This window comes from Lissotriton vulgaris, chromosome 6, assembly GCF_964263255.1.
Source record: "Lissotriton vulgaris chromosome 6, aLisVul1.2, whole genome shotgun sequence".
Taxonomy (NCBI): Eukaryota; Metazoa; Chordata; class Amphibia; order Caudata; family Salamandridae; genus Lissotriton; species Lissotriton vulgaris.
Genome location: NC_141694.1, coordinates 490,763,955 through 490,786,151, shown reverse-complemented (window position 1 = coordinate 490,786,151; position 22,197 = coordinate 490,763,955). Strand labels below are relative to the sequence as shown.

General features: G+C 43.4%; 1 protein-coding gene across 13 annotated transcripts in view; it reads right to left on the bottom strand.

The window, feature by feature from the left end:
• RIMS1 (regulating synaptic membrane exocytosis 1) overlaps positions 1-22,197 on the bottom strand; it is a 1,970,833-nt gene that overhangs the window by 1,121,443 nt on the left and 827,193 nt on the right. For all 13 annotated transcript variants that reach the window (XM_086926498.1, XM_086926484.1, XM_086926488.1 and 10 more), the window contains one exon: positions 2,499-2,566. In XM_086926498.1, the coding sequence (XP_086782624.1) occupies positions 2,499-2,566 (68 nt within the window). The remainder of the gene's footprint in view (positions 1-2,498; positions 2,567-22,197) is intronic.

Here is a 22,197-nt window from a genome sequence, read left to right as displayed (position 1 = left end):
CCATGAGGCAGATTCCAGCAAGGCTATGTTGAAAACGCTACATGGATTTTATCCATGTGGCAAATGCAAAGCTTGCAAAAACAGTAAACGTACTCTATCTTACAACATTCCTGGACTACGTAAACCCAAGAAAATCGGGAAATTTCTTACCTGCACCACTCCATACGCCATTTATTGCCTACTATGCCCGTGCGGCCTGAGGTATAATGGGAGCACCAGTAATCCTGTGAAATTGAGGATATTAGAACATATGAGGGCAATTACAAATGTAGATGAGGCATACCCAGTGGCTAGGCATTTTAGTAAAGTACATAACTGCAATAGAGATCTTCTTTCGTACTTTTGCCTTGACCACATTCTAGTAAATCCGAGGGGAGGAGACAGAATACAAAGGCTAAGACGCCTTGAATCGAGGTATATCATCGATTTACAGAGTAAGACCCCATTTGGCCTTAACAGTAGTGAAGAACTGGCTGTACATTTATGATGAAATTGACTGTATATTGGGTTTTTGAGAAACCATAATTTCTGATCTTCATATATTGATTGACTAGATTTTGCACTGTATCAATATGAATTTTGCTAATAATTTTTGATTAATTTTTTGATGAATTTATGAAAGTCTTTATATCACGGTAGATCTCCATTTATATGTATGTTTTAAACAGCGGTTTTTGGACATGAGAGTTAATGAGCCCATCTAGGGCTTAATAATGTATGTGGCACGCATATACTGGATGTTGGTATTTGGGTAATAGCCCATCTGTGGGCATTGAAAGGTATCTCACGCAGACGCTTCAATACTGAGGACTGCGAGAAGAGCGAAGAGCCGTGTTTTGTGAGTATGTGAACACAAGCTGCCTCGCGTGTTTATGTCACATGATTTCATGTGGTATTCGTATATGGGGGAATGTTACTATAATGTTTATAGGTATGTCTCCAATACTAGTCCGCATTCACATAATAATGTTTTATAAATATTATAAGATGGCGGCTTTTGTTTACCATGAATTTCTCATTTAGATTGGTTGTGTCCTAATCACGTGCCCGGAAACGCTAATCGCTATGTAACATCTATATAAGAAAATGGCTGTGATGGCGTTTTGTACATGCATTGATGAAGGCTTAGTGCCAAAACGTGTCTGCGTGTCCAGAGTCCTAATAAAAAATACTAGGACTATACCTGTGTGTGCTGTTGTTCTTTGCTGGATGGTACACTCCAGGAACCGAGTAGCGGAATATTGTGGATGGGAACACCCCCGTCGACCAGCCACCCGCTCGCGAGTGCGGCTAGCTGGTGTCTCAGTGAGCGGCAACATATACATATACATATATACATATACATATATATATATATATACATATATATATATATATATATATATATATATACATATACATACATATACATACATATACATACATATATATATATATATATATATATGACTTAAAAAAAAAGGTTAAATTGATGTTATAGTTTGGTAACAATGCCAATTGCAACATAATGTTTTAAACTAAATAAACACTGAAATTCACCAGTTATAGTTAACTGAAGTAGCTATGACTTGAGCCCTGAAGTATGTATACCTTGTGCGCCCCTCCATGTGCAGCATTATCATAAATTACGTTATTTCAGATGTGACGTGTGGTGTTATCAATGCTGTCATTGAATAGGTCATGAGTAATGTGATATGTTGTTATGTAAGCAGTGCATGCGAGGGCACGATTTTTAGTTACTACATGCTTGAATAGTAGTTATGGGACCATCAATTAAAAAAAAGACAGTTTTTGGCCCTGGGGGGACCACCAGGCCTAGGGGTTCAGGGTATCCCTCCCCTGTCCGCTTTATGATTTTTATTTCTCTGATTACAGGGGACTGAGTGCCTGAGTCCTTAAATGACTGCTGCAAAATCTTTGTTCTTTTGATCTTTTGATCTGTTGGATCAACGGAGCCTCTGCACCCCTATATATGCATACATTTTAAATCTTAACTTCTAAAAAATTACTCACCAGATTTAAACCAAATCACAATAAGCACACCTTCTGGATCAAGATCTAATTTCCTGCTAAATATTGTGTAATTCCACAAAATAATTTTTTACGGTATCGCTGTTCAATTTTTCTGTGGAAAACTGCTTTGGAGAAACGCATTTTGGCACCCCCTTTTTCTTGGGCACCACTTGACGAATCACCACGAAACTTTGAAGCACAAGAATAAGAGTTGGATGAGACTTTTTTCGTAAAGTTTTGTGAGGATTCATTAAACAGGGCTAACGTTATTAGAAACCCAAAAATCGATTTTCTATGGAAAAGTGGTCCTAAATATAACTACCCAGTGGTGACCTCCTCTGGATAATATATATATTTATATAGAAAATCTTACAGTGTTATTCAGAGAAGTAAGGTACAAGAGGGTACATCACACTTTTTAACTTTATGGTATCAGTTGTATATAATGAAATTGTGTAGAAACTTCAAAGCCAGTATTTTCTTACCGAACTAATTGGGGACGTCTCCCTGCTGTGCCATGTGGCAGGATCCAACCAATAATATTCCAAATCCCCTAAAGGAGAAAAAATAAAGAACTGAGTTGATCCAAGTAATTTTCAGCATCAGGCATTTACTCATCAGAATTATTCACAAAAGTTGAAGGCTTGTAGTTTTGTGAGAAAAGACATTAGCATGGACCAAAAATCTTTTGTTAGATCGTTTTACACATCCACCTTTACCACTTTTCAATATCTTTGATAAAGCTCTCTTCTATATATGCATTGGTTTACCATGAATGGCCATGTTGGTATACTTAAATGTATTTTTTCAGTTTAAACATTGTTATTTAGTAATCCATCATCGATGGGGCCCGGGGGGGATTACGTGACCAAGTATGATACAATCCATAGCACTCTGGTGCCCCAGTCCAATATGCAACAAAAATCCACACTTCTACAGCCCATCTACGAGATAAAGTGCCATTACTCTGTACCGGGTCAGGTGTTCACAAACTATGATCAGACAACTGTATCAGAAAGCAACCCCAGGCAAACACCTTCTGGAGAGAAAAAAACAACGATCCCAAGATGGCAGCTGCCATCAAATAATGATCCCCATGACACCCTCTTGTCTGGAATCACCAACTGCAGTTCACATCGAGAGGGCCAGCCTCAGCGATATGACTGAGGAAGGAGGATAGTGCGAATGCAAAGGTGGTTGTGCCTGGGCCTGGGAAGTAGCTAAATTGGCGGGAACTGTGATGAAGATCTTTGGGCCGAGGCTCTGCAGAGAGATGGGCTGGTCCAGGCTGGACACAGGCCTCAGTGACAATTCTCTGGATGGAACCATTTACTGCTGTCTACAACAGGAATCTTTATCAATTCACCCCAAGAGGGGAAGAAAGAGCACTAGGGGCTGAGGACGCTGAAGGAGGCTGTGCTGAGGGCATTGGCCCCACAGGCCGAGGAGGGGGACAACCAGAACTGTATATCGAGTGGGTCGGCTTGAGCCTTGAGACCCCCATCAGCAAGATCTACTGAAGAGGGAGGAGCAACCATAAACTTTTTGCTCTACTGGGAGAATACAGGGACAATCACAACTGTGTAGTGCCCCCGATCAGTGGAATGGGGCGAAAACAGCAGAATACCTGTGTACTGCAGAGAAACTATGACCGAAATGGGGTAAGCCCATTTTTCCTTGGTGACATACCTGTAGACAAACTATACCACTCAAGGCAATATGGAGACACAGAGGCAGATTCTTGGCATTCACAGAGTGGCCAATGTGATATGTGCCATTCAGAGTCCAGAAACCACACAAATAAAAGTTGACCTGGAATACTGGGTGCAGATAAGTGGCGAAAGAGGCAGTACAATTTGGCTGTGCTCCACTGACTCAATTGGAAGGAACAGAGGTGAGTTCAGAGACAGAATACCCCATTGTACACCATCATCGCATTACAGAGTAGAAGCAAATGCAGTATGTTTGTGGACGAGACTCTAAAAGAAGATAACTGCCCATGCAAGCCCTAGGTGATACTAGTTGTTCAGCGGCTACTCTAGGGTGCTCAGCAGGGTACTTCAAAGACAATAAACAACACGAAATACTGTACCAGCACAGTGACTATAGGTTGTGCTCAAGGATAGGATACTATGGGAAAACCAAGTACTGACATCGGCCAAGTGCCACCCAAGGAAGAAAGAGAGAAAGACTGACTAAAGTTGAGGACTGCTGTACTGCACTTACAAATATGAAAATAAATGGAGAATTAAACACTACGGCCAACAAGCTAGATCAAACATTAACTGCTTTTAGAGACACCAGGTTGGCTTTAGAGGCAAAAACACTTGAAGTTACCATAGACCTTAACTTGGAACAAGAGAATCTGTGTAAACTCAAAGAAAGTGTCCTGCATAATGACCTAGCCCTTATTGATTTAGCCCCACACGCATTTGAAACCATTACTTAAGTCCAAGAACTTAAAAATCAAATCCTTTATTTAGAAGACTGTGTGGACAACATGGATGGTGGGCCACTGCAACAGCCTGAGTATTATAAAAGTAAAAGTGGAGGGTTACAACCCCACAGGTTCAATGAGAAATGCTTGCGACAGTGCAACTTTACAGTAGTATTATTTATAGGGGTTCAGGGCTGGCTTTAGGGAAGTACAACTGGGGGCGGTCGCACTGGGCGCTGACCTGTGGAGTGGGGCGTTGACCTTAGGGTGGTGGGCGTGGTATTAGGCAATAACTTAGGATTGTAGAGATGAGGAGCACTTTTGTTCTGTGGTAGTGAGAGAATCAGGGGAGGCGGACATGGGATGTGGGGGGTGCCAAATTGGTTGCAGCACCGGGCTCCACAAGCGCTAAAGCCGGTCCTGTATAGATTTATTGTTATGTGTTATGCACAGAAATTCGAACGCATGGTTCTTCTACATCTGATCCTGACTTACACCAGGGAACACAATACCCGGGGGGGGCAGAACACAATAGGGCTCTATTAACTACATAACACTGGAACTAATATGCAAACAGGTGTCACAACTAGCATTAGCAAACCTATAACTAATAATACCACCACCAAATAGTATGTATCCCCTAGTAAATACATCATCAGTACTTGGAACATTGGGAGAAGCAACAATGCCCAGTAAAAAGTGCACAGTACAGGCACAGCTAAAAAAGACATAATACGAACATTACATACCTTCAGGAAATACACTTAAAAGTAAAAGAGGGACAGGCACTGAAAAGAAGGTGGAGGGACAATTAGTTTAAATGACCAATTAAGCTTTCTTCAGGGCTGCAGCAATTTGGTTAGAGCCTGCCGTCCCCTTTGTAGCTGAGAAGGCCAACCGGATGAAGAAGGGCAATATGCATTGGTATAAGGCCAACTTGACAGGCAATACATAGTTCTGGGCAGTTTGTACACCACTGATACTGAACAGTCCCAGTTTCTGCCCAGGTATCGCAACAACTATCAATGTTAGTGGGAGTTCCAAGAGTGACAGGACAGGGAGGTTACTAGCAAAGGTACCCAGACCATCAATTATAACATGGATCATGGTTTCTATTTGGTTCCTTTTCAGTTCCTTCAGTTCATCCCAACGTGGCTCCCTTCATTGGAGTTTCTATTTGGTGTCTCTGCTAAGGGTAATATGGATTAGATGATCCTTTCCACCTCCTCTTCTGAGAAGGTTAGGCCAGTGACTTTATTCATGTTGTTAGTGTAACGTGGTGTTATGTGTGCCACATGTTTTGGTATTTGGAGAAACTCCCACAGCAACACGCTGTATTCAACACAATCAAAAACAGGGGGAGTAAGAAGCATAGTTGCAAAATCGGCCCTGTAATAAAATCAGCCGAAAACCGGCCCTGGCAAATAGCCCGACGACACCCCCAGTCCACCCCCAGTCCGGCCCTGGTTCACCCTCCTTCTTGAGTTATACACACAAAAACACCTAACCGTGTGAGACTTTACGCTTCAGCTCAATTGGAGTATAAAAGTCTAGTGTATATAAAGGTAAGCTTCTCTTTCTAGAGTCCCCTCACTCACCAAGGTCTCCCCTTGGTGACATGCTTCAACATAGGGGTCCTCTAAATCCGCTGTGGATTGAGGCATGCTGCGACTTGTGAAATTACGTAGGAGCACTTATGTGGAACTATGAGTAGTGCAGTGTTGTGGAGAGGGAAAGAAAAATGATTAAAAATACCTAACTAGTGGGCAAATACTTTATTCCTGTTCCTAGTTGGTATGTTAAAAACAGGGGTGAATACTGGGGAAAAACAACTTAACCATGATGAGTCAGGTGTCCCTAGAATTAGTCTACATGTTTCGAGCCTCCCCTAAAACTCTTTCTCAGGACCACACAGGGGCCAGCCCTGTGCGTGCCACTCCTAAGTAACCTATAAAGCAGGTAAGTGCAGTGAAAAAGTGAAATAAAATGCCACACCTAATGTGTGTGCACTTTTAGTTAAATACGTACGATTACACAATGGTACGTAGTATCTCTAGGGAATAAAACCGAACGCTGTTAGAGTAACGTTCGCCTACCAGAAGATCTATCAGGCTTCATAAAAACATGCGTCATTCTAATTTGTATAAATGCTCCTCTATAGTGCGTGTAGTTATCAACTACCTTGTGTCTCGTCATGCTTTGCAGGCGAGAAACCTATGGCCAGTGTACCCAAAGGAGATAGTGAATGAGTGCTATTTACAAAAAACATAAACACCACGTGACATACAACACCATTTACGAACATGTATACATAAGGCTGAAATGTGCCCCATGGTCTGGAGGGGCTGAGGGGCTCGTTGTCACACTCTGTAATAGTAATGGTAACAAAGGGTAGTAACTAAGCAAATTAATTTATCACCTGGCTAAACCTACAAGATCCCTTTCTAAAATATACGCATACAATGAGCAAGACACAGCTGGTTTTCCTGGACCTGAACATCTTTGCAGTCGATGGCTTATTCAAGACCACTACACACTTCACACTTCAAGCCCACTGCTAAGAACTGCCTCTTAATATATGACAGCTTTCACCCAAGACAATTAAAGGAGAACCTCACATTTGGACAGTTTCTTCAACTTAGGAGAAACTGCACCGAAAAAGAAGACTACAGAATCCAAGTAAGGGAACTATGCCATAAAAAAAGAAATTACGAGGAAATACCTGCCACATCTGGTGTCCAAAGCAAGAAAGACAGCTGCTAAAAACCACAGAGAGGCGCTCCTTGAAACATACCTGAAAGAGGAACCTGCTAAAGATCAAAGACCTATATGCATCACCACCTTCAATATAGCAACTGATCCCGTCACTAAGATAGTGAAAAAAACATTGGCGCACCCTAAACAGTGGCAACCTGAACATACTGAGACCTATGTTCTACCATAGAAAGGGGAAGAGCCTGAGAGATATTTTGGTACATACACGCCCAAAAACCACAACTGGCAATGAGACAACACAGCAAGTACTAAACACACTACCATGCGGACACCACCCATGCAGTAACAGCAGTGTGCGCCCCTAACATCCACAACTAAAAAAAGTGGTCTTTAACAATAACATGACTTGGGAACTGCGAAAATTCATAAATTGTAACACCTCAGGGCTCGTCTACATGATCACACGCACTTGCAACCTTCACTACTTGGGTATAACCTCCAGGAAGGTCAGCACCAGAATAGTGGAACACCGGAGTAACATCAGGTGTAAACGAACTACCACAAAAACGCCATCACATTTCATCGAAAAACAACACACCCTCAATGATCTTACAAGGGTAGTGTTAGAACACATTACGCATCTTGATAACCTTGAACAAAGACTTCTAGAAAAGGAACAATGCTGGGTTTTTAAATTACGCACAGACACCCTAGGTTTGAATGATAATATCCCTTGGGGTCAATTCACCAGGTAATAATACCAACCAGCTACAACTAATGATATCATAAGAGATGAATCTCAACTTGATAGATGACTACCATCACACGTATCACCCATTCCCATGTCATAATTAAATATGCATATTTTGTCATGTTTTAAAATCAATTTTAAAAAACTTGTTTCCTGTTAAAAAAACATTACATAGTGTCAAATGATTGGCAAACATTCCTAAATCAAGTAGATATATAAATGATCTAGTGTGAACCCCAACACACAGCACTAAAGACAATAAGACAAAGACCTTGTATAAGAAGTAATTGTTTGCATAATGGATATTCCACTTGTGTTTAAACCTCTTGGTTCCCTTGAGTCCTTTACAGTCAATTCCCAGTAATAACGAAGTTCTGTTTCCCTAAACGCGGTAGAATTACACTTCACATATGGCAGACGTAAAGGACGTTTTCCGTCAGCCATTTTGGAAGAGTACCGCTCTAGTCGATCCACTGATGACTAGGCAGATGCAGAAGTATATCAGGAGGCACCCAAGGAGAGATGCGTTAATATGCGGTCTCCAGGGAAGCGAGTAGGTGATTACCCGGTGAGGCGCACTCTGACGAATTAAGTCTTTTTGACTATTTCCTTTACAGCTGACCGCCCTCTGGAAATAAGCTGGCGGAGTTAAGGCTCATGGAGACACAGAACAACCCCTGTTTTTTTACAGGGTCACTAACAACTACCCTTTGTTACCATTAACCTCTTCAGCGCTAATGACAAGGGTAACTCGTCATGGAGTTTCCATTGATTTCAATGGAAATCTCATTATGTAGCCTCAGAGTCCTTAGCAGCCAAGTGGTTAATATTACAGAGTGTGACAACAAGCCCCTCCACCCCTCCAGACCATGGGGCACATTTCAAGTATGTGACTTTTTATGAGTATATGTTCGTAAGAGTAGGGGTGTGAGCATATGTTCCTCCCTTCCAAGAGATCTGTTCTAGTCAGTAGGGTAATTCCCTATTTTGACACAACACAGTAATCCAGGTTGGTTTGAGTGAAGGTAGCTCTTTTTTATTTTCATTCAACATTTGGTTCAATCCATTTCACTCCTTTTTAGCTTTTCACAAAATGATTTATTTGAAAAAGAGAACAGCCGACACATGTTTCGCCCTCTATGGCAAGATGAGCCAGGGCTTTCTCAAAGCTAGTCGGCGGTGTTACCACTGTAGAGCTATTCGTTATGAATTTATCCTGGGACCCCACGAGAGACCCCTCTTTGACTTTATTTAATAATGGTATGTTTTAGATATGTTACGTTAAGAATATTAGACATGTACCTATTATCCGTCTGATATTATGACGCCTGAATAGAATGACTAGCCTTGAGAAAGCCCTGGCTCAACTTGCTGTATAGCTGTATAGGGCGAAACATGTGTCGGCTGTTCTCTTTTTCAAATAACTCATTTTGAGAAAAGCTAAAAAAGAGTGAAATGGATTGAACGAAGCGGTGAATGAAAATAAAAAGGAACTATCTTCACTCAAACCAACCTGGATTACTGTTTTGTATCAAAATAAGGAATTACCCTACTGCCTAGAACAGATCTCTTGGAAGGGAGGAACATATGCTCACCCCCCACTCTTACCTGTTAATGAGGCTGGAAAGGTCCAGAGCCAGGAGCTAAGTTCCTCTAGCATCTTATGAATTTATATCCAGAACCATGATCTCTGGATCGTTCGTTTTTTCCACTAATGTTCGTAAATGGTGTTGTGTGTCACGAGGTGTTTAGGTTTTTTGTAAATAGCACTCATTCACTATCTCCTTTGGAGACACTTGCCACATGTTTCTCTCCTGCAAAGCATGTCGAGACACAAGGTAGTTGATAACTACATGCCCTATAGAGGAGCATTCATACAAATTAGAATGACACCTGTATTTACGATGCCTGCCAGATCTTCTTCTGGTAGGTGAATGTCACGCTAACAGTGTTGTGTTTTATTCCCTACAGATACTATGTACTATGTACCATTGTGTAATCATATGTATTTAACTAATAGTGCACACACATTAGGTGTGGCATTTTATTGCACGTTTTCACTGCAATTTACCTGATTACCTAATTACCTAAGGTCACTTAGGAGTGGCATGTACAGGGCTGGCCCCTGAGCTTTAGGGGAGGCTCGAAACATGTCGACTAATACTAGGGATACCTGACTTATCATGGTTATGTTGTTTTTCACCAGTATTCACCCCTGGTTTTAACATACCAACTAGGAGCAGGAATAAAGCATTCACCCACTAGTTAGGTATTTTAACCATGTTTCTTTCCCACTCCACAACACTGCACTACACATAGTTCCACATAATTACTCATATGTAATTTCACATGTCACAGCACGCCTCAATCCACAGCGGATTGAGAGGACCCCTATGATGAAGCATGTCACTAAGGGGAGACCCTGGTGAGTGAGGGGACTCTAGAAAGATAAACTTTTCTTTCTAGTCAGTAGACGTTTCTACTCCTCTTGAGCAGAGGTCTCATTTTTTCTCCCATGGTTAGGTTCTTATTCCGGTATTCCGTTTTTTGTGTGTATAACTGAATAAGGAGGGTGAACCTAACTGATACCTCTTCCTCCCCCTGTTTTTGATTGTGTTATTTTATACTGCACCTGCCATATTGTGTTAAGCACGTAGTGGTGCTATTCTGGTTTTAGGGTTCAAGTCTTTGTTCGGGGTGCCTCCAGCAGAGGAGCTACATAGTATATTTAGGGTGTTATATGACCTGTGGGACCTGTCTATAATGTGTGCTCATGTTTGTTTGTGAAACTCTTCACATGGTTTCCACTTTACTTCTGAAAAGGTTTGTAAATTTGAGGATATAATTTTGCAGTGTGCATAATAAAGTACTTTCCCTTTTTATAACAATAACTACGTACTGGACACAGATTTATTAAGTGTTCTTTTTTGCGTTTGCAACAGCAGAATACCTTTGAACATCAGGTCTTAAATCTAATTTTTTGTAATGTTGAGTGATACCAGGGACCACAAACATCAACGACAAAGCCTGACAGTGGTGTCTGCAATCAGATCTGCGACTTGATATTTCCAAACACATTGTAACCCTTAAACAGGAACAATGTCAGCTAGTGCAAGTTGGTGTTTTTTTGGTGTAAAGGCAGTCATTAAAGGAACAGTGTAAGTTGGATGATTCAGAGCAATTTAGCTCATATTACTAATGTTAGACTCCATTTCTAAGTATTGGGTAGTCAAGGGAAGGGTGACTTTTCATGAAAAATACCTGTAAATAAATGTAATGTAGGCCTGTGACCCTTTGCCTTAGATCACGCATGAACACCAGCTATTGTGTGGGCAGCCCAACCTACTTATATACATGTATTTGTTTGGTTGAATTATTATATGTATAGAAAGTAAAAAATCATACATTTGAGCTGAAAATATGTGTATTTTCATAAGGTTTAAGCTGATGTTTGGAGAAAAATGGTAACATTTTCAAAATGTATTAAAAGTTACAATTTGAGTAGGAGACATGTATTACTTATGTTATTACCTTGGTGCCAGGAGGACTGTAGCAGTGGCTGTATGGCCCATGCATAGGCATTCAGAGTTGATAATGCTTTTGAATTTTGCTGATAGCAACCCTGCCTAACGCAATTATGTGAACATTGCTGATAATCCTGGATGGGGGGTTACTATTCTAGCATGATTAGTAGAAGCTCTGGATGATATTCTTTAAAGATATGTAGCTCTGATTACAGAAAAGGTGAGAGACCCCTACCTAAGATTCTCTAGATTAAAGAGATGGGGGTACACGAAGGACAGGTTGGCTAATAAAGACATGAAGGTTCAGAGGGAATAGTTTAAGATGGAGCAGTTGAAGAAGAATAAATTAATGATATTACAGTAGGGAAGTTAAAGCACTGGTCATGTGGCTGTGATTGTGCTTGTAAATACCCCCCTTCCAGTTACAATGATACAGTGGAGGTAAACTATGTGGTAAGGACGTATTTGCATTACTTTCTTGATACAAATTAGCATATGAGGCTCACTAACACAACAAGAGAGAGAAGGAGAAGGCTTACTCAGCCAAATGCCTCTCAGGGGAGATAGGAAGGTTTACAGAGCTAAATGAGTAAGTGATGGGAATATGTAACTGTTAGAAATAGAGTTTCTGGTTGGCAGAGGTATGCACCCTGACCAAGCAGAAACCACCATCCTAGTCAGGGTTAGTCACAACACATCCTAAATTATCCTTTTCTCATCCTTTGGTAGCTTGGCACAGAACTGTCAGACTTAACTTAAAAGGCAATGTTTAAAGTAATTATGCAACACTTCAAACAGTAACATAGTGAAAACACCACAAAAGAAGCCACACCAGGTTAGAAAAATAGAGCTTAATTTTATAAATGAAACAAGACCAAAAGACCATAAATCCAAAAAGTAGAATTCAATATATACATTTTTAAGAATAAATGTAAAACAGCGTTTAGAAACAATAAGCGCTTCAAAGGGATACCTGGTCGTGCTGGACCGGGGCAAAGTCAAAGGTTCAGGCCGACCACGAAAGAGCGCAGGCCAGATACAGGGACCCACTCGGACCCACTGAACCAAAATACCTTGATCCAGTATGTGTTGTCTTCGACAAAGATGTGAGGTTCCGATGAGGATACATGGATTCTGATTGAAGCAGAACTTTATACCCACTTCCAAGGGCCCATGGGTGTGTTTGTACAACTTGGCAAGGCAAGACTTGCAGCAAGCAAATTCCAGGTGCTGGAGCAGGATGAGTTGAAGTCTTTGATGTCCCTGAGACTTAGAACAGGCGGCTAGCCAGTAAGTGCTTGAAGTTATTCTGGGTTCAAGTGATGCGGGTCCAGTCCTTCTCACCCAGACAGGAGAGCAGCAGACAGCAGGGCAGCTCAGCAAAGCAAGAGTCCAGCAAAGCAGCAGTCCAGCAAAGTGACAGTCCTTTCAGCAGCACAGCAGTTCTTCTTCCTGGCAGAGTCCTCACAGGTCCAGAAGTGTACTGGAGTATGGTCTCAGAAATCCAGTATTTATACCCAGTTGTGCTTTGAAGTGTACAGAGGTCCTTTCTTCCTGCCCTGGCTCCAGGCTCATTACAGGGGTATGCAACCTTTTGTGTGTCGACAGGACACAGCATATTCAGGTGTAAGTGTGAGCCTGTGCCCAGCTCCTACCTCCCATCACCAAGGATGGCGCATCAAGACACACCTAAGCTTCCTTTGTATGTGACTGTCTAAAGGGAATACACAAAACCCAGCTGTCACCCACTGAACATAGACAGGCAGCAGGCTCCAAATGGCTAAAGTATTTAAATACCAATTTTCTAAAAGTGGGATTTGTTGAGCTGTAACTTAAAATCCAACTTCACCATAAGTTGTGATTTTAACTTGTGAGTCAAGTGACACCAAATCTGAAAAGTCTATCTCTTCATAATTGGGAATTACACTTAAAAGAAGTAATAAGGTAATCCCAATGTTAACTTGTTGGAGAGATAGGCCTTGCACTAGTGAAAAATTAAATTGGGAGTTTTGCACTACCAAGACATGTAACACATGGGTCATACAGGGCCCATCTTAGGGGTGACTTATATGTACAAAAGGGAATGTTAAGACCTGGCAAGAGGTTTATCTTGCCAGGTTCAAGCGGCAGGGTAAAATTGCACATACAGTCTGTACAATGGCAGGCCCGAGGCATGGGTAGAGGGCTAATTAAGTGGGTGGCACAATGAGTACTGCAGGCCCACTAGTAGCAATTAATTTACAGACTCTGGGGACATGTAATGCACTTTACTAGGGACTAATATATTAAATATGCCTATCGGGGTTATGCCATATTATACCATGTTTAAGGGAGAGAGCACATGCACTTTAGCACTGGTCAGCAATGGTAAGTGCCCAGGGTCTTGAAAATAGCAAAAACAAGGTCACATATTGGAGGGAGACAGGCAAAAAGTGGGGAGAAAACCACACCAAAGGCTGTCAGGTCTAACAGTAACCATGACGAATGCAGTGATTAAAAACTTTGGGCAGAACTCGCAGTAATAGTAGAACTTCAAAGAGGCCATTGAAATGTTGCTCTCATTTTGGGGAAACGTCTACCCATGGGGCTAATAAAATTACGAATGGCTGAAAGAAAAGTACATATTTGGTGCAATCTAAAAGGCTATTAAATCTCTTTTTGGAATAGTACATTCTGGAAGCTTGTTCAGTAGATTTACTTCTGTATCTCCCCGACACCCAGGTTACTGAAACAAATATGCTGGCTCCTGCAGTACGTCGGTGGGTAGCCAAAAGAATGAATCAAAAAGAACAAAGTAACTGACAAATTCATAAGCCGGATGATCATCATAAAAAGCATGCCAACAAATGCTCTTATAGTTCATGCAATCCCTTGTCATCCAAATAGGGACAGGAACCCAAGGGTATTTGGCACTTATTGATGGACCATATTCTGAAGAGGGATTTGGAGGCTATCACTGTAATGTTATGTCATGTTATGCAGTTGATATAGTACACTATAAGCTATATAGGTGTCTGGTGCCGAGTATGAAAATAGATCCTATGAATAATTATTGAGAATACTTCAATGTTTTTAACGCCTTGTGAAAATATAGTACTCCAGAATTCTTCTGCAGCATCACTGGAAGTGTGTTCCATATCTTAGCAGCTGATACCTAAAAAGTCCTCCCCAGAACCAAATTGTTGAGGATCCTAAATTGTGACTAGGGACATAGAAAGTACATGTCTTTTTAAGGTAATCGAGTCCTGCGCCATATAGTACTCTATGGCCATGCCACAAGGATTTAAAGCTGAATCTTCTGAATGTACCTCAGTTTTTTATGCTGCACCATGGAACCTGCAGTCTTTCTACACAAACATCAGTTCTCTATCACAATTGGCTACGGGTGCACTTTCATGTTCAAAAGTTTCATTTTTCATCCCAGGCCCAGTGTATGTACAGATTGCATTGGGAGGCTGGCTGTGTGGTTGATGCAGCAGTTTCCTGTATGGTTTGCCCTGCACTGGTACTCGCCGCCTGTGTGTCTTCCCTCCGTGGTGCACTCCCTTCCTTGTCCTTGGGACGCTTGCGAGATGTCTCGCCTGTGGACAGAAAATCTTCTATTAGCTCTGTTGTCCTGCAGCCCTGCTTATGCAATTAAATTCTCATCACTGAAACACTGTCGCTATTGCTTCAGCTTGCTCATCACTGATGTGTTTTGCATGCCTTGTTGTTTGGGGTGCTGTCTGACATGGTAGGTGTTTCAATGACTACATCTCCCATTAAACATTGCTGATGTATACTAAAACCTGTACTGGAGTGTGGTTGACACTACCACATTGTGGAAGGGGAAGGGGAATGGGTGGGGGTGATTGCTGTGCATGCTTCTTACCTTTTCTGGTGGCAGCTCGGGGTGAGCTGTCTGCACCCCCAATCCCACAGACGCTGTCTGGTTCAATGGTAGACTCCACCAGCTCCTCCAGCTCAGTCAGGGCAGGTGCCCTGTTCCTCCCTCCTCCTGTCAGGTTTGCTTGTTTGTGGAGATCAGCCATCTTTCGCTTTTTCACGCTCCGGAGGTCATATCACCTCTTTTTCAGGTCGTCAATGTCCCGTGGAGTCACTCCAATTGCATTGACCTTTGTCTGTATTGCCAGCCAAATCTTCCGTATGGCAGATTCTGCCACCTGCAGGGACTGCTTCCCAAACAACTTGTGGTGTTCCTTGACTATCTCCTCCACAAGGACCTGCAGCTCCATGGGGCTGAATTTCACCTTCCTCTTTCTCTCTGCACCTTCCCTGTCAGTGTCTTTGCTTGACATTTTGCAGTTTTTCCAGGAGTAAAAGTTTCCCAAGGGCTCAAGGACTCTGCTCTGCTCTCCCAGCCTCTCCAGCAGCTTCAGATTGAGTGCACCTGCATGGGTGTGGCCACTTCCTGGTTGGGAGGAGGGGTGGTTGCACCGGATTGGCTGATTCCTTAATTGTTTCTGTTTTTGAATTACTGATTCGGTATTTACCGATTGGGTATTTACCGATTGGTGTTGATTATTTGGTATTTATTTACCAAATTATACCGATTCGGAAATTTTTACTGATTTTTTACCTACATCCCAAATACCGATTTCTAATTACCGATTTGTTAAATTCGTAAAAAATCGGTATTTAAGAATCGATATTTGGGATTTACCTACATATGGCCCTTAAAGAGTTTTTTTAGTAGAGGTCTGGCAGATTGCCATCTAGGTTGCTGGTGGATCAGTCTTGCTGCTTGGTTCTGGACCATCTGTAGTTGTTTGATTAAGATAAGTGGCATGCCTAAGTAGATTAAGTTGGCATAATCTAAGTGTGAGAGTACCATGGCAATCAAGACCTGTATCAGTGCTGCGTGGGTGAGCAAACGACTGACCTTCCTGATTTTGCGTAACTGAAAGAAGCAGGTTGAGACCACTGCACCAACTTGGCATCTTAGTGAAAGGACGTTATTTATGGTGACCCCTAGGCTTTTGACAGAGGTAGACGGAACAGGGGGGGACCCGAGTTCCACCCGCCAGTAGTGTGGGCTCCAGAAGATCTGGCTACTCGCTGTCAGAACCAGTTCGGTCTTACCTGGATTGAGTTTTAGATGGTTTAGGTCCATCTAGTGCTGGAGCATGGTGGCCTGGAATTCCCAAATAAAGGGCCTCATTAGGATGGCGGACGGACCTGCGTCCGTCCGCCACCCCCGAGGTGGATGGACCGTCCGCACGGGCAGCGGCGGTCCCTCCGGTGCAATTAGGATGTGACCGCCACCCTGGCAGTCACATCCTGTATCTTTAACCTTGCGGAGGGTGCTGCTTAAAGCAGCAGCCGCAAGGTTAAAAATGCATGATTAACATTTACATGCACAAAGCGGCAGGCACTGCGTGGTGTCTGACGCTTTGTGCATGTAAATGCTGGGTAGTACCATAGGTACCCCCCATGTGCACCCCCCACCCCCGACACCCTGGGGGCCCGCAACGGGCCCCCAAACACCAAAGACCACATGATTTTCCATGGTGGAAAAGCCACCGTGGAAAAGCATGTGACGATGCACATCCTAATTTGGCTGACGGTGTCTTGCAGACACCGCCACCAAATGGCACTCCACACCCCGCAGATCAGCGGCGGACGGACCTGCCGTCTGCCGCTGGTCCCACCGCAATCCCACCGCCATCCTAATCTGGCGGTGGGTGTATTTTGTGGCCGCAGCGGTGAATCCGCATCCTCCGGCCGGCGGTGGCTTCCGCCAGCCCGGAGAATGCATATTCACCTCCATCCTAATGAGGCCCTGAGTTAGGAGAGTTATCAATAGTAAAAATTAACTGAAGGTCATCAGCATAATTGAATGTGGTCACCTTCCTGTCCTTCAAGGACTGGATCAAAGGTAAGAGGTATAGATTGAACAGGTGGGGGGATAATGATGATCCTTGTGGGACCCCACATGTAGTAGTAATCTTGGGAGCAGTGAAGGAAGCTAGGCGTACCGCTTGAGTATGGCCCTCGAGAAAAGAGCCGATCCAGCCGAGGGCTGGGCCCTGGATGCCGGCCTCCCTGACAGAGTCCAGAAGTCTTCATGGTCGACCGTGTCAAAATGCGGCCGAAAGATCTAAAAGCACCAGGGCCTGAGCGTTACCTCCGTCAGCTTGTTCTCCTAAGGCGTCTAGTACTGCAAGAATCACTGTCTCCGTAGAATGGGTGAGACGGAATCCCGCTTGGTGGGGGTCTAGATATTCAGAGAGATCCATGAAATTGGACAGACACTTTGCCACGTGGGCTTCCAGGACCTTGGCCGAGTAGGGGAGCAAAGAGATGGGGCGATAGTTAGGTTCTGGGGGTCGGCTCTTGGTTTCTAAGGATGCCACTATGGCATCCTTAAATGCCTTAGAGACCTTGCCCTGTGAGAGGGACTCATTCAGAAAGGATATTATGGTATGCGGCTGGGCGGAGAGGGTGACTTTTAAGATATAAGGTGGGCAGCAGTCCCTGGGTGAGCCGGACTTGACTCTGGAAAGCAAGTCCAAGAAGGACTTGGTGCTAATAGGAGGGAAGTGATCAAGGGTGAACTGATTCATCATCATGGCGGGGGTCACCGTGGGGCTAGATATAGCGATGCTAACTTTAATGTTGGAGATTTTTTCCATGAAGTAATTGTTCAGAGAGTTGCAGAGTTCTTTGGTAGGTGTAGGTTTAGGAAGCACTCTCTCTGCATTGGATGGATAGGTCATTGACGATAGAGAAAATTTCCTTCAACCTATTGTGGGAGTTTAAAATTCTGGCAGAGAAGTGGGCAGCTTTGGCTTCAGTAATGGCTTTTTTGTATTCTTTCCGTGCCTTCGGGAAGTGGAGTTTCCGTTCGAAGGAGTAGTTTAGCCTCCATTTCCTTTCTTTTTGGCAGAGAGACAACTTTAGTTTTTTTAGCTCATTAGAGAACCATTTCTGTGCATCAGAGCGGCGAGCACGGTTTAGTTTTTTAAGCGGAGCATGCGTGTCACTGGCCGCTAGTAGCCAGGCTGAGATATTTGCTTCCCGAGGTCGATGTCAGGGTTGAGAATAGGGGCTGAGTTAGCCAGGTTGTCCTGAAATTCCTGTTTGTTAAGGACACTCCATTTCCTGATCATGCCTCCCTCTGCCGTGTGGGTCTTACTACTGATAGGAATCATTGCTGTGAATTTTATTAGGTGGTGATCCAACCATATACATGACAAGATCGTGGGCACAGATACTGTGAGGTTTTTGGTCCAGACTTGGTCCAATGTGTGCCCTTTGACGTGTGTGGCTGAGGTTATATTGTGAGTGAAATTAAGGTTGGTTAGTAGGTCAGTCAGTTTGGCAGAGTGAGGTCCACTGAGAACGTTGTTATACCAATTATTTAAGTCACCTGTTAACGGCCGCGGTTAACGGGTTAAAAGAGAGAACTTAGAATACCCACATTAAGTGCTTGAGAATATCCCAGGGACATAGTCCTATATTCCATTTCAATCATTGTCTCACAGCACATGTCCCAGGATTGCTAAAGACACTCTCAGAAACAACAATGAAGAAAAAGGCCCCTAGTGCATGCAATACTTCAAAATAAATGTACTGTAAAACACATTTCTGCTGCTCATTTTTCTGCCCTCTGTTTCACCTTTCCTGCTCGTTTTTCTGAACTCTGTTTTGCCTTTTTATTTGTTTTCTTCCCTGTTCCTGGCATTTCCCTCCTCTCACCACCCAGCGCCCCACCCTTCCCCTGGACCTACTTATGGGAGGCTACAGCTCAATCCCCACTGAGCAGGTCCTGGTGCCAGCTCCCTCTGCGACAGTCCTCCTACGCAGCTTGCCCACAGTCAGCTACTCTCCGTTGCCTGACTACCTGCTGCCCTCTGTTTGTGCCTTCTCTGCTTGTTTCTTGCTCTGTAATGCCTTTTCTGCTCATTTTCTGTCCTCCATTTTGCCTTTTCTGCTCATTTTTCTACCCTCTTTCTGCCTTTTCTGCTCGTTTTCTGCTCTCTGTTTTGCCCTGTTCTGCTCTATATTGCCTTTACTGCTAATTTGTCTTCCCTCTGTTCTGCCTTTTCTACTCATTTTTCTGTCCTCTGTTTTGCCCTTTTCTGCTCATTTCTTCCCTCTTACCGCCGTTTCCTCAAGACCTGGCTTTTCAACAGGCAACTCATACCCCACAACCCAGATACCCCAATGGGTGACAGTGCTCCTCTCTACAAATGCTGATTGATTGATTGAAAGATGTAGATGACACATCATCGCAGGAAAACCAGCTGCCCAAGGCTATTTACTTAGGTTGCTGCAGGTACTTCTCTTACTATTCCAATTGCTCCACAAGGTGCTCACAATTATTCAGGGGAAGGTATTACTAATTCCAAAGGCCACTCTTCGTTAAGGTCCTCAATGGGAACCTTACCATTTTAGTTAATACCTGTTGCCCTAAAACTGCCTCTCCTTCTTTGAGAAGGTGGAGAACATATTTCTGGCCTACACTGATGCTAGTATTGCCGGTCATGGCTGCACACAATTTGAGGTTTATGGTTGGAGGTTCATCAATTAAATGGGAAGTCCATTATCAAAGCCAAGCTAATCATGAATGACAACACTTTTAGACTACACTGCTCCAACAATGCAAAATTAGGGACATGCTGAAGAAACTGCGGGTCAACTTTCCATGTCCCCAAGTATGTCATATTATTGCCCAACTATGGGGTGGCTGTCATTGGTTCATGGTGGATGATTTGATTGCCAATATGGATTGGTTTATGTCAACAGATAAGCGAAGTTACACTAGGTGCCCATGGTAATTTACGAAAGTTTAGAGATTTGTATGAAATATTATGAGCTCTTGTGGATGATGATTTTGATTCATCAGCATAACCTCTTATTCCAGTGCTTCTGACCTCCACCAAACTGTAAGAGGGGTAATAAACTGCTTCCTCCATTTACAGGTGCCATTCTAATGAAATAAGACATGCAGCCCTTCTTCCATTTACGTTTTACACATTCTACGTTAAGTTTTTTTTCTTAACACATCACTATCCGTTCCACATAAAATGGTTGCTCAAAAGCTATCAGAAAAGGTTGGGTGCGCACACCAAATATTATCAATAGTTAATGGAAAAGTTGGTGCGCGCTCCTGGGGTATCACCCCCTGACTGGGGTGTCCCAGTAACAATAAATAAGCGGTGACACCAAATTCAGCGTTGGCCCCCTGGGCACAGCCTGAGGGTACACAACGAAGTGTATTGTCCATTTGATTCAAAGTGAATTGAAAGTTCCAAAGAAATGGTTGTACCAAATCAAAAGCATTTATTCATGGTTTTCCAATTTTCATGATCAAAATTATAATCCTTCAATGTAAGTGATCAAATCATCGTAATCACAGCATCTTCACAATAATAATATACATTCCCTATGCATTTCGGGCAGAAAGCCCTTCATCAGGGGTATAATCTAAAAACATAAAACTGCATATGAGCGGACAGAAAGCTGAGGCTGAGGTCTGCTGAGCTGCGCTAGCGCCTAGTTTTAATCCTGTTTTAAGAAATAATTGCACTGTTACTTGTTCTTTTAATATTTCTCACCTGTGTTGTGTTTCTATTCGGCACTCCCCGGTCCACTGCAGCAATCTCGTGCAGTTTGTGTGGGAGAGAGCCACACCAGCTCTTGTCAATACCAGCATTTTACTCACTCCCTGGTGAGCCCTTGCAGAGCTGCCATTGTGGTAGGGTGACGCTCTAGTGCTCCACCAGCAGCAGGCTATATTAGCGTGGCGCCGACGCATAGCAGACGCGCGCAGCGGGCATGCCAAAGGCAAGCCCGTCTGCGCCCGTCCGCGCCAGGCAGGGATCCGGGGCCCAAACCCCTGCCCATTTGAAAAGCGACAGAATAAAATTCACCCCCACTCAGTTGTGGAACCTCCGTATGAATCCCCAGCTTGACTGCACTCGCCTCAATGCTGAGGGAACCATTGTCACCTGCCCTGGCTGCAAGTTTAAAGTTAATACGGCTCTAGAAGGATCAGGTAATGCCATAGAATCCTCCACTACTGCCCCCCAGCACATACTAGGCCATAAGAAACCAAAGCAAGCCCCTTCAAATAACTTTTCTTTCTATAACATTAATTGTCGCTCCCTCCCAAAACATCAGGCGGACATCTTTGATCTCTTGGTAGACCAACAACAGATGCTATCTTCCTTACAGAGACATGGCTAAACATCTGCTCTGGTCCTGACATAGCCAGAGCCTTGCCATCTAACTACGCTATTGTCAGGCAAGACAGAGAAGATAGGCTGGGTGGAGGGATCGCCATTATTTTTAAAAACACCTTTAGTTGTAAGTTCGATGAGTTACTGATCCCCGGCTGTGAAGCAGCAGTGTTTAAACTGATCTTGCCTCCTCACTACACCTTTTGTGGGATGCTAGTGTATCGCCCCCCCCCCCCCGGCCTGCTGGCTCGTGGGCTACAAACTACCCCCGATTTCGTTACTCCTTTTCTCTTTACTTCAGCCAATTTTACAATTGTAGGAGATCTCAACCTCCATCTAGAGGACTCCACCTGTACTATCAGCAATACTTTCATTTCCGATTTGGCTGCCCTGAACATTTTACACCATAATAGCGGGCCTACTCATAAAGCAGGTCACTTGCTCGACCCCATTTTTTCTAATTTACCTTCTTTACATTGCCCAGCAGTGATCCCATTGTGCTGGACTGACCACTTTTTAGTGGGTTTTAGCTTTGAGGCTCCTTGTCTCTCCCATGTCATGAGCGATTGT